Source organism: Brassica rapa, chromosome A01, assembly GCF_000309985.2.
Source record: "Brassica rapa cultivar Chiifu-401-42 chromosome A01, CAAS_Brap_v3.01, whole genome shotgun sequence".
In the NCBI taxonomy this organism is placed as follows: domain Eukaryota; kingdom Viridiplantae; phylum Streptophyta; class Magnoliopsida; order Brassicales; family Brassicaceae; genus Brassica; species Brassica rapa.
Genome location: NC_024795.2, coordinates 19292525 through 19304439, shown reverse-complemented (window position 1 = coordinate 19304439; position 11915 = coordinate 19292525). Strand labels below are relative to the sequence as shown.

At 33.6% G+C, this 11915-nt stretch overlaps 2 protein-coding genes across 2 annotated transcripts; one reads left to right on the top strand and one right to left on the bottom strand.

The window, feature by feature from the left end:
* The first annotated feature begins 393 nt into the window (after nucleotides 1-393).
* Nucleotides 394-3130, top strand: LOC103830735 (60S ribosomal protein L3-2). Its single transcript, XM_009106553.3, has 4 exons — nucleotides 394-503; nucleotides 1346-1452; nucleotides 1730-1840; nucleotides 1933-3130. Exons 2-4 carry the CDS (start codon nucleotides 1368-1370, stop codon nucleotides 2904-2906), a joined length of 1170 nt encoding a protein of 389 aa, XP_009104801.1. The 5' UTR covers nucleotides 394-503; nucleotides 1346-1367; the 3' UTR covers nucleotides 2907-3130.
* Nucleotides 3131-11039: 7909 nt separating this feature from the next.
* LOC103830706 (protein RALF-like 15) lies at nucleotides 11040-11660 on the bottom strand. Its single transcript, XM_009106524.3, has one exon. It carries the CDS (start codon nucleotides 11525-11527, stop codon nucleotides 11300-11302), a length of 228 nt encoding a protein of 75 aa, XP_009104772.1. The 5' UTR covers nucleotides 11528-11660; the 3' UTR covers nucleotides 11040-11299.
* Nucleotides 11661-11915: the final 255 nt, after the last annotated feature.

Genomic DNA, 11915 nt, shown 5'->3' with positions numbered 1-11915 from the left:
TAATAGATATATTTTAGTATTTTTATAATTCCATTTTAAAAAATTTATTGAATATTTTTATTTTTGTATTTATATGGTTTAAAAAAAAAAGTTATCCTCCCGCAACCGCCCGCAACCGCAAACGCTAGCTGGAACCAGCTTTTGAATTTAAGAGGTTCAGAGCGGTTTAAAGCGATTTGTAGCGGTTTGTATGATTGTTTCGAAACGTTCTCAACCACTACCAACCGCAAAAGCTGCGTTTGCGGGTGGTAGCGGGAAAACCAATCAAGCTCTAAGTCAAAACAAAAGTCTATGCATATCAAAAACATTCAATTTCAATACCTTTGCGGGTCGGGCTATTTAAAACAAACTTCGGGCCAAGCCAAGCCCATATTTATATTGGTGTAGCCCTAACTCTTAACAGAAAACCCTAATTCATACACTTTTGCATATAAATAACCTTCTTTGTTTCAACTATTTGACATTAAAAAGTTCTTTACGCTCATCGCCGCCGAAGACGTGAGGTACGCAAAGCTTACTCTTTGATTTGCATTTGGTTTCTTCGATCTGTATGTCTTTGCTCCTCGAAACCTGTATATTAATGTCTAATAGTTGAACACACTAGCTTCTTGTATTGTTCTTGTCTGTGATTTGTTTGTTATGAGATGCGCATTCAGTATATACACATGTACTTGTGGTGATGATCGGAATGAAAACCCTCGGGAAACATTTTAAATCAAGGCTGTAATCTCTTATCTGCTCTCTGTTACTGGAAAACATTTTTTTTTTTTAAAATGGCTTTCTGGTGAGAAACACTTAAAAAATGAGCTTGAGATTTGGCTATCTTTATTGATGCCATAGGCCTTTGATCCGGGGGAACATTTCGTATCATCTTAACACAAGTCGTAAGAGTATACTGCTGTTGTATATTGCTGGTTATCTTTTTTTTATTTTGTTTTATACTCTTGTATGTTCATTATCTGCTGTTGTATATTGCTGGTTATCTTTTTTTTATTTTATTTTATACTCTTGTATATTATTTGTTTCTGACATATATTTGCATATGTTGGACTTGCATTGTTTTCTGTTTTTTGTATTTTGATTAGATTGATTAGCAGATTGTGTTGAATTATATTCTCTGTTGTCACCTGTGCTTTATGTATGTCTTACATAAAGTTTGAATCACTTAGATTGGCGTCGAATTACTTACAATCGTGTAGACTTTTTTTTTATCTTAGGAGCTGAAACATATATTCTCCTTTCAATTTGCTTTCTGTCTAATTCTTCATCCTTTACGAGGTGGTGTTTGTTGATTTCTTGATTTGTTTTTTCATCTTTGTGTAAAAATGAATCTTTAATTTGGCAGTGTTTAGTTCAAGTAGATAGGTATGTCTCACAGAAAGTTTGAGCATCCAAGACATGGTTCTTTGGGTTTCCTTCCAAGGAAAAGGGCTAACAGGCAACGTGGCAAAGGTAATCTCTTTGCTTGTATATAGATGTTTTCAGAATGTCTACTTGCATTTCATTTTTCATCATCCATTTCTTGCACTTTTGTAATTTGCTTTATTCAACGTAACCTTATGAACAGAGATTTAAAGTTGTGAAATAAAAATGTTTATTTTCTCTAAAATGATATGCATTACTGGTGTATATTATATTTTTGGTTTGCTTTCTCCCCAATGGTTTCGTAGCATGTTATGTAATAATGTTGGTGTAGTTTCGATCTAACAATCTTATTTGGTATTTTCAGTGAAGGCCTTCCCTAAGGATGATCATACTAAGCCTTGTAGACTCACTTCCTTTTTGGGATACAAAGCTGGGATGACTCACATTGTCCGAGAAGTTGAAAAACCTGGATCAAGTGTGTTCTCTCTCACTCTCTCTTCTTTTATTGGTTTCCAGCATTTGTACTTAAATGTTTCTTTGCTGATCTCTTTTAACTGTGATTCCCAGAGCTCCACAAGAAGGAAACATGTGAAGCTGTGACTGTGATTGAGACACCTCCAATGGTTGTTGTCGGTGTGGTTGGGTACGTGAAGACACCCCGTGGTCTGCGCTCTCTAAGCACTGTCTGGGCACAGCATTTGAGCGAAGAAGTGAGGAGGAGGTTCTACAAGAACTGGGCCAAGTCAAAGAAGAAGGCTTTCACCAAATACTCAAAGAAGCATGAAACCGAAGATGGCAAAAAAGACATTCAAAGTCAACTGGAGAAGATGAAGAAGTACTGCACTGTCATCAGAGTCCTTGCCCACACTCAGATAAGGAAACTGAAAGGGCTCAAGCAGAAGAAGGCTCATCTGAATGAGATTCAGGTCAACGGTGGAGACACAGCAAAGAAGGTTGACTATGCGTACAGTCTATTCGAGAAGCAAGTCCCTGTAGATGCTATCTTCCAGAAAGATGAGATGATTGATATCATCGGTGTTACTAAAGGAAAAGGTTATGAAGGTGTGGTTACAAGATGGGGTGTGACCCGTCTTCCAAGGAAGACTCATCGTGGACTCCGCAAGGTGGCTTGTATTGGAGCTTGGCACCCTGCTAGAGTCTCCTACACGGTGGCTAGAGCTGGGCAGAATGGGTACCACCACCGTACTGAGATGAACAAGAAGATTTACAGGCTTGGTAAAGTTGGTCAAGAGACTCACACCGCCATGACTGAGTTCGACAGAACGGAGAAGGAGATCACGCCGATGGGAGGGTTTCCTCATTATGGGATAGTGAAAGATGATTATTTGTTGATCAAGGGATGTTGCGTGGGGCCAAAGAAACGTGTGGTGACATTGAGACAGACGTTGTTGAAGCAGACGTCTAGGGTTGCGTTGGAGGAGATAAAGCTTAAGTTTATCGACACAGCTTCCAATGGGGGACACGGTCGTTTCCAGACTGCTGAAGAGAAGGCCAAGTTCTATGGCAGAGTCAAGGCTTAGATTTTGTTACTTTTCAAGTCCCATTAAAACACTATTTCGAGTTTCTTTCTTTGTTGGCCATTTTTGACGTTTTACCATCCTCTTCCGTTTTGGTTTTAATATGATTTAAGATTTTAACCAAATCGTTGAGCAGGAACCTAAACCGCCGTGTGGTTCGGGTCTGTTTTTAAAATTAATTCTGAAAATGTCTTAAATTTTGTGTGGTTTAAAATTATTTCTGAAAATGTCTTAAATTTTTCCTCAACATATTTGAATAGAACACAAATGAGATTACCCATCGACATTATAAACTAACCGCGGCATCTAAAGCCGACGGACGACATTCATGTCTCTTAAAACTACGCCCACACATAAGAAGTCATTCTAAGGCCAACTTCAATTAAACACTAAATTATCTTTAACAAAACACCAAAATGATACTATCTTACCTTTTTTTTTTGTCAACAATGATACTATCTTACCAATTTTAATGTTTATTATCTTTAACAAAACACCAAAATGATTCTATCCCACCAACTTTAATGTTTATTTTAATAGTGTTGTAACACTATTCATCACAACAATATTAAAATAATATATTTTATTACTTTTTATTTAATTGTATATAAATTAGTATTATTTATAGTTTTGATTTATAGTTAAAATAAATATATCATAATATTTTGTATTTTTCACTTTTATTTTTACATTATTAAAATTATTTTATTTATATAAATGAGTTTTATCAAAGACATCCAATTGTGTCAAAATAAAAAACCATTTTTATGTTTCTTCATTTTTGAATATATATTTTAATTTCAACTAAAATTTTACATAAAATAAATAAATAAATATATAAATTAAGTAAAAAATAATTTTTCAAATATGAAAATATAAAACTTACAAACTTTAGCAAATAAACATAAAATATAAATGTCATAAATATATTTAGTCAATTACAAATAATTATGAATTAAATTATTAATATTAAGACAATAATAATATACAATATTTTTTTTGGTGTAGAATCTATTTTATTAAAACTCACATACAAATTAAGTTTGTTTGAAAACATGTATAGCAATTTTATAAAAGTTCGTTTGGAAACATAGATTTTAGTTTTAAAAGAAAGTTTGTTTGGAAACATGATTGCAATTTTAAAAAAGATGTTTGTTTGGAAACAAAGATTGTAGTTTAAAAAAAAAATAGGTTTGTTTAGAAACATGGATAAGAGTATATTAAGAAAAAAAAAAAGTAATGGGCTTATATTTTTAATAAAATTTGGATGTCTATTATATTATGAGAAACTATCTATCTGGTACCTAATCGGGTTCGGTTCAGGTCTGTTTGAGTTTTAGGTTTCCAAGTCAAAGATTTCAGCCTCATTCTAATATTTCTAAATTTCAGTTCAGGTTCGTTTCGGATTTTTATGGGTTCGGTTCGAGTTCGGATAACCCATTTAAATTACTTTTAAAATTTTAAAATTTATTATATATTTATATACTTTAAATTTCTCGAAAACTATAAACAAAATAATATTTTAAATATAAATTTGAATAACATATGTCAGAATACCTAAACTTAACATAAAAATAATTTTAGTTCAAATATTTTGATAGAAAATCAATCATTATTTTAAGTATTTTTGGTGTTTTAAATATATTTTTACTATTTTATATATTTACTATATATTGATTATTTGTATATATTTTCAAGTATTTAAACGAGTTTAAGAGTATCATATATATTCTAGATGTTTTTATATATATTAATTAATATATAAGTATATAAATCTATTTTAGATACATTTGGGTATCTGGAATATTTCGGTTCGGATCGGATTTGGTTTTGGTTTTCAAAAATCTAAAGGTATGAATGGTGACCAGGGAACGGTGAAGAATAATGCATTCTCTAACGTTCCTAAAAAATATCATCATTCATAAGTAATAATTTTTCCTTCTCATTCTCTACCATTCTTTTTTTTTGTAGAGAAATAAAGAACAAATTAATTCCTTGTTAAATATGTAATGGAACAACCATTTTTTTTCATTCTTGCAATTCTATTCCTTTTACCTTTTTTTCCTATTCGTTCCTTTTATTTCCAGAATGATCACCAATCGGAGTTTAAAATTTTAAAAAATTGGAATATTTAATCAATTTTTGTTTCCGTTCTCAAAAAGCTAAAGTTTGCAGAACCCTAATGAAATAAAAAACAAAGTAAAAACTAAGAAGAAAAAACATCAAAGAAACAGAACCCTATCGTCGTCTCCGACTCTTTTTTCTCAAAGAGGCGATTTCGTTTTCGCAGTCAGACACCTTCTTTCTCTGGCCCGTCTAAGTTCGTCGGAAAGCTTCAACTCGTCGTTACATCTCTCTGTCGTCCTCCTTCTTTTGTCTTTCTCTTTTGAGAACCACCGATTACAATCAAAGTTGTTCAATCTTTTTAGTTCATTCTTAGGGTTTCGATTTGTCTTGATTATCTGTTTCTGTGTCTAGGGTTTTGATTTTGGTTGACAATATGTTTTGTTCGTAGGGTTTTGATTTTGGTTGACTATTTGTTTCTGTCTTGAGTCTCTGTTTTTGTACATGATTAATCTTGTCTCTGGTCTTCACTATCTTGTTTATATTGTATATGATTTATCTTGTCGCTGGTCTTGACTATCTTATTATCTTGTCTATGTGTTATAGTAGCTAGTCTCGTATTTGGAGTATAAAAGCTCATCTCTTTTCTTTATTCCTTCAGTGTTTTAATGGTTGATGCCTATTTCCGCACCAGTTTGTTATCTAGGCAAGTTAAAACCTTTGTAGTTATTGTTTGTGTTTATGTAAATCGAAACACACTTGGTATCAGATTGGATTAGCTTTGACTAAAAACCACTACCTATATACTTGTCAGGAGCTTATTATGATGAGGAGGCTACTGCTGCCTTGAAATATTGGGGACCTGGAACACTTATCAGTTTTCAGGTGAGGTTACTATGATAGTGTGTTTTGTTCTGAATTTATCTTTCTTCTTTATAAAGGAGTTGTTGTGGCAGAAGAAGATTAGTGGTGGTGCAGTGAAAAAGAATGGTGGTCAAGGCGATGTGGTGGTCGTTGGATTCACGTCACACAGCTTGAGGTTGGATGAAGAAGATCTCTGAGATCCAGTGAGGAGGCGGATTCACGGTTGAAGGGTCGAGACGACTAAGAAGGTACACCATCGTTCCAGCTTTCTTATTTGCTCTTCTCGATCCAATTTTGACTCCCCCTGAACTCTGAAGGCTAGTTGCTCTTTTCTTTTATTATTCTCTTTATTGTTAAGTCATTTATATATGTGCTGAGGCTTGTGTTTTGTGGTTCTGTTTCTAGGTTAGAGGAGATTGGCTTTTATTTCAACACGAGGTACTTTGAAGATACGTAACAGTTGGTGAATTTGGACGCTGTTGAGAATGTGGTGGTTGTGAGCAAGAGGTGGTAGCCATGTAGATTAGGTTTAGAATTTTTTTTTGTTTAGTGTAAACAATTTTTTTGGTTTAGTTTGACAAACCGTTTTAATTTTGTAAACAAAATTTTAGGCAATATTATTTAAAAATAAATAAAAAAGATATAAGAGATTTAGGAAATATTTTCTAATTTTTTTTTTCCTAAATTTTCAGATTTTGTTTAAAATTCTAGTAGAACTTACATTCTACCAATGTTAGAAATAAGATGAAGTCGTAGATAGGGAATATCGAATTTATGTATAAAAGAAAACCGCCTAAAATGTATAGTCTGTCAATATAGATATGAGAATGTTTAGTATGTTCTGTGATCTATCAAAAATACATAACATAAAATGAATTGTAGATTTGTTATTCTTCCAAGCTGTGTGGATTTGTTTTTGGTGTATTGTTTATTCTACGTATAGTAGATCATTGTATCTTTGGTGTATTGCGCATTCTACAAATGGTAGATCATTGTGTCCCTAGACTGCATTTTCTAAGTCTCCGTAGATGGTAGATTTAATATTCTAACACTTTTAGCCTATTTTTAAATTTATTATTCCAAAATATTTTCGAATCCAAAAATATTTTTAATATATGCACATGTTTGACTACTTCATGTTTTATATTTTTCTTAATTTTTTTACATTGTAAATATAATGATATGAATTTTTAGTTACAAAAAGGGTAGTAAAAATCCAAAAATGAAATGTACGAATAGGACAATAGCATAGATTAGATATTCCTTTTTTCCAAATTTCCCAAATATATTAGTATATTGTTGCTTTTATTAATAGTTTAAGGATTAACGAACTATTATTGGCCTCCTTACGTGATTTTGGCTTGTATCTCTATATATAATTCTTTTCTCTATATCCCACCGACGAAATTTATTACTAAACAGGTTCTTTCAAAAACACATTAATGGTACCCAAGTTGTATCTTGTTTCCCAAGTCTTGAACCCTTTTTGTCTTTATTTGTCATCTCATTTTCAACTTGGAAAACAAGAATTTTCAATCTTGATTAACAAGAACATTCATCGTAAATATGAAATCCATCAAATATAAAGATCAAAGTATTAGTGACTACAAACCTAACAAAAACCATAATAACCGTATTAAGCCCGACGGAAAACAACAATACTACAACAAATAAACGCTAAACTGACCTACACTCTCCCTGAATGGGTGACTAATTAGCTGACTAATGATGTCTTCAATGATTACAGAGTCTTCCATTTATATCATCCAAACAACAATGTCACAACTTTTCAAGTAGATCTATTATGTCTGTCTTTGCTGCATTTGGTACACACGTACAACCTTTTCTCCTTCATTGTTGATTGACTTCGCTGGGAAAGTGTTGCCTTCTTTGATTTTGGTTTTTTAGTACCCTAAGTTCGCTTCTTTGATTTTGTTTGCTTAGCACCCTGAGTTGGATTCTTTGATGTTGGGCTACTCAGGAAAAGTCCTTTTCTCACCATGGGGGATGGAGTGGTTGGAGCAGTAATCTTTACCGAGTATTTTTCTTTCTTTCTTGATGACAGATTAGTTGATGGCGTCCTCCGTGGTATATTGGTTTGCTTCTGTCTTATTGGAGTACTGGGGGCTTGACTACAACCAAGTTTCTTTGTTGATGTATTACGTGAAGATTGATTACCTTCCTTTGTCGCTGGAGGTGGATTTCTCGTACTCATTGTCTGGTTCTTCTTTTTTAATAGTTTACACTTGAATCGCTTGGATTTTTCAATTGCAGATAAGTATCTCTTTATCTTCGGTCTGCCAAGTTGTTTGCCAATTGCGGATGGCAATCACATTTGACTAAGTACATCGGCTGGTGGGATCAAATCTTCATTTGTAGGGTTTATAGGATCTGTGTACGCTTCAACCAAGTAGCCCTTTGTGTAAAGAGGATCCACCAGTAGCTTCAACAATATTCCGACATTTAGCCACTTTAATTGCGTGTTCACAGGGTATCTTTTCGAGATCATATTGCTTACATGTACAACTCCTCTGCAAAAAAAAAAGGAAGTGTATGAATCAAAACTGAGACAAATGAGAACATGGCAGAAGTGAAAGTCTATGTTTTCATACCTTTTCTAGATCAACCATACAATTAAAATCTCAACCAGTAACATAGCTACGGTTTGAATCAATATGTTGTACAGTTAATGTACCCATGTTGGCGTGTCTCATATGCAGTGTAAGTTCAGCTTCTTCTGTGAGGTTTGTTTTGAACAAGGCAGCTTTCTCTCGTCTTTCCGCAAACCATCCTGATAACATATTTCTAATGGAATCCACAAAATATGCATAGGAAACGCACTGTCCTCCTTAAGCACGCCATTAATGCATTCTGTAAAATTGCTTGTCATGATATCATATATGTCTCCTGGAAAATGTGAACGAGCCCACATTCTAATATCTGCAGTTTCCAAATAGTTGAGTAGTTTGCTGTCTTGACGTCAAATGACTTCAAAAATTTTGTCAAATTCCACCTGTCGATATACTCGGGCAGCCTTTTTCACCAAATATACCATTGGCTTTTTGAAACATGTCATGTTTTGTCCAATGTGATATAAGCTTATGTCCCTATCAGCTTCAGGGAAAAAAATCATAAGTGCCTTGGCTATTGCTGGGCATCGGTCAGAGATGAAAGCCATATTTTTACTGTCAGGTACCACACCACGCAGCTGAGTAAAAAACTATTCCCATGCAGCTGCATCCTCTGCATTTACAATCTCAAAAGCTATAAGATATATACCTTTATTTCCATCCTGGCATGCAGCCACTAACATAACATCCCTGAACTTACCACTTAGATGTGCTCCATCTATAACAATAACCCTCCTCATGAACGGAAAGCCTTTGATACATGCGCCAAAAGCAATGAACAAATACTTAAACCTTTTCTCAGCATCAAGTTCAAGCTCTATTATTGTACATGGATTGGCATGTGTTATTTTGTATAGATACGAAGGCAAGTCCTTATAGCCACATGCATGAGTGCCTTTAACCATCTCTCGTGCATATGCTAATGCACTATGAGCCTTCCAATAAACGATAACAATTTGATAAACAGCCTTTATACAGTCCATTATATGTTTAGGCCGGATTCCTTTAAGATCATTGCCACCACTAAATCCCTCAACCTACATCTTGCCAATACATTTTGCATTTGCCTGTCGGTAGCGAGAATACCTATTGGCCGTAGAGCATGTATGAAGATCAATATATTTACGAATGAGGAATTCTAGAGATGATTTCGACATAGTTGCAGCACATATCTTCCAGGAACGAAGAACTTTGCGTAAAATAAATGCTTCCAAGACTTTTTGATGATGAAGTCAAACCTTTTGATCACTGAAAGCTTGCGTAATTTCATTATTAGTTTCTTCTTGCCACTGAATATGTCACCAGACTTAATGGTTTCACTCTTCCACAGTTGTGATGGCTTCATAGTCTCATGTGGTTGCTGATTCATAGTCTCATGTGATGGCTTCATGGTCTCGTACGGAACATTTCCAAAACTACCAAAATCTGCAGCAACATTCTCTCTGATACCAGATTTAATGGTTTCACTCTTGATTTATGTTCACATCATGATGACATTTGTTTGCAGTCAATGAGACATAAATACACATTATGTCTGTCTTGAACAATGTGATAAAGCTTGCAAGTTGTATGTCATTCCTCAAGAAAATCGGAGGAGTGTTCCTAGGCATTTGCTGAAATATACGTTTAGGCAACATATAAGCAAACTCGACCGCTTCCATCTCACTAATCTTGTAATTTTCACAAACCATGCAGAGAAAATCTTCATATTCTGTATCGTCTTCAACAAACAAAGCAATCCCCTTCTTACTTGGATCAAGAATGAACTCCCAGCCACCATGATCTATCTTCCACTGTCCAAAAACAGTAATTAAGTGCAACATTATCTGCATAATAAAAATTGCGTCAGTAGATCCGAAGACACATTGCAAAACATTTTTTTAGAAAGACAACAAGGTATAGTGAATCGTAGCGGTAAGAGAACAACATTGTTAAGGCAACCATAAAAAAAAAAGACTTCGCCTTTGTTCATAGAACTTATAACAATGGACTGTTTTCGAAGTTTCTGTCAATCAAATCAAATAAAATATGTTCGCCTTCCACCAATAAATTAACTTAATTTATCAAATATAAACGCCTTTGTTCATAAATCATATCTAGTGTCTCAGATATGGTTTTGAAGTTTCTGTCAGTCAAATCGCATATAATCTTTTTGCATTCCACCAATAAATTAACTTAATTTATCAAATATAAACGGAGATCTAACAGCAGAGAAAATGATGCTGATGCTTGAAGGTATGAACCTAAGTATCTGATATGGAAGAGAGCCGTTGAAGAATTGAAAGTAAAGTGTTATTTTGTATTTTATTTTTAATTTTTTGTAAAACCAATAATGATATTTTGGTTAAAAAAAGATTAAATGGTAATTTCAGAAGAGGGTTTACCTTTTTTACAGTTTTTTCCTTGAGGGATACCATTCTTTTTTCTATTTTTGAAAATAGGACATTTCAACAAATGTACCTTAAACAAAACATTAAAATATTTCTTGTAAAACGATTTACAGCTGCATTTCCTAGGTGGAAAAAGAATATACAATAAATGTTTTCGATATTAATGGTTTATTTCTTCTTTTGGCTAATTGAGTTTCTAAAATCGTTTGTTTATAATAGCTCAGTGAACAATATTTGGTTTAAATAGAGAACAAATAATATTCATATTTATTTGATCGTAACATCATCGTGTTAGAATCAATTACAAAGCCAATAACAGACTAATTAAATAACAAGGAAATTAATTTGATCATCTCAAATTAACATGAGGATTGCATTTTTATAAATTGACCAAATTAGGAAACTAATTTGATGCATGAATATGATCTTCGGTTATCATCTGTATAATTTAAGCAGATCCACGGCACCGCTCGACCGTCTCGCATCCTCTGTGGTAATGATTGGCTTCTTGCTTCTTGCAGGTGCTAGGCTTCGCTTTATCGCAAGCCAAACTGTGATCTCCACTATTAAGATCACGATAATCTATGTATCTTGCCTCAATATTGGTTGCTGCAAGAGCCAAGAACACTACAAGAACTAGAGAGACCAACACTTTGACATTTTTAGACATCCTCATTTATTACTAATTATTTGTTATTTTCCAAATAAATTAAATAAATAAATTTATAAAAGAAACCCCAGGTAGGAGTTCAATTTATTTTATTTATATATTGAACTTTATTTGGAGTTGGCTCTGTGGGATTACGAGGAAGAATTTATTGGTGTTTATATAGTGGAGAATATATGGAATTTCAAACTAGGTTATTCTTGGATGATGATTAGTAACCACATAATTTTTAGAAACGAAGAACACGGGGACTAGTTGACGTAATCAGCCTCCAACTAATAAAGAGAGCTCGAAAATGTGTTTTAAATTAATCACATCTTCTCCGGTTAAAAATAAACGCACACTAAAACAATGTTTTAAAACCGGACCGGATATCGACTCGCTATAGCTATTGGTT

What these genes read in the sequence shown, in the direction of transcription:
- LOC103830735 (XM_009106553.3), top strand. Translation starts at nt 1,368, where the DNA reads ATGTCTCACAGAAAGTTTGAGCATCCAAGACATGGTTCTTTGGGTTTC. An exon ending in TAACAGGCAACGTGGCAAAG is followed by an intron (nt 1,453 to 1,729) that starts GTAATCTCTTTG and finishes TGGTATTTTCAG; the next exon opens with TGAAGGCCTTCCCTAAGGAT. An exon ending in AGTTGAAAAACCTGGATCAA is followed by an intron (nt 1,841 to 1,932) that starts GTGTGTTCTCTC and finishes TGTGATTCCCAG; the next exon opens with AGCTCCACAAGAAGGAAACA.
- LOC103830706 (XM_009106524.3), bottom strand. Translation starts at nt 11,527, where the DNA reads ATGAGGATGTCTAAAAATGTCAAAGTGTTGGTCTCTCTAGTTCTTGTA.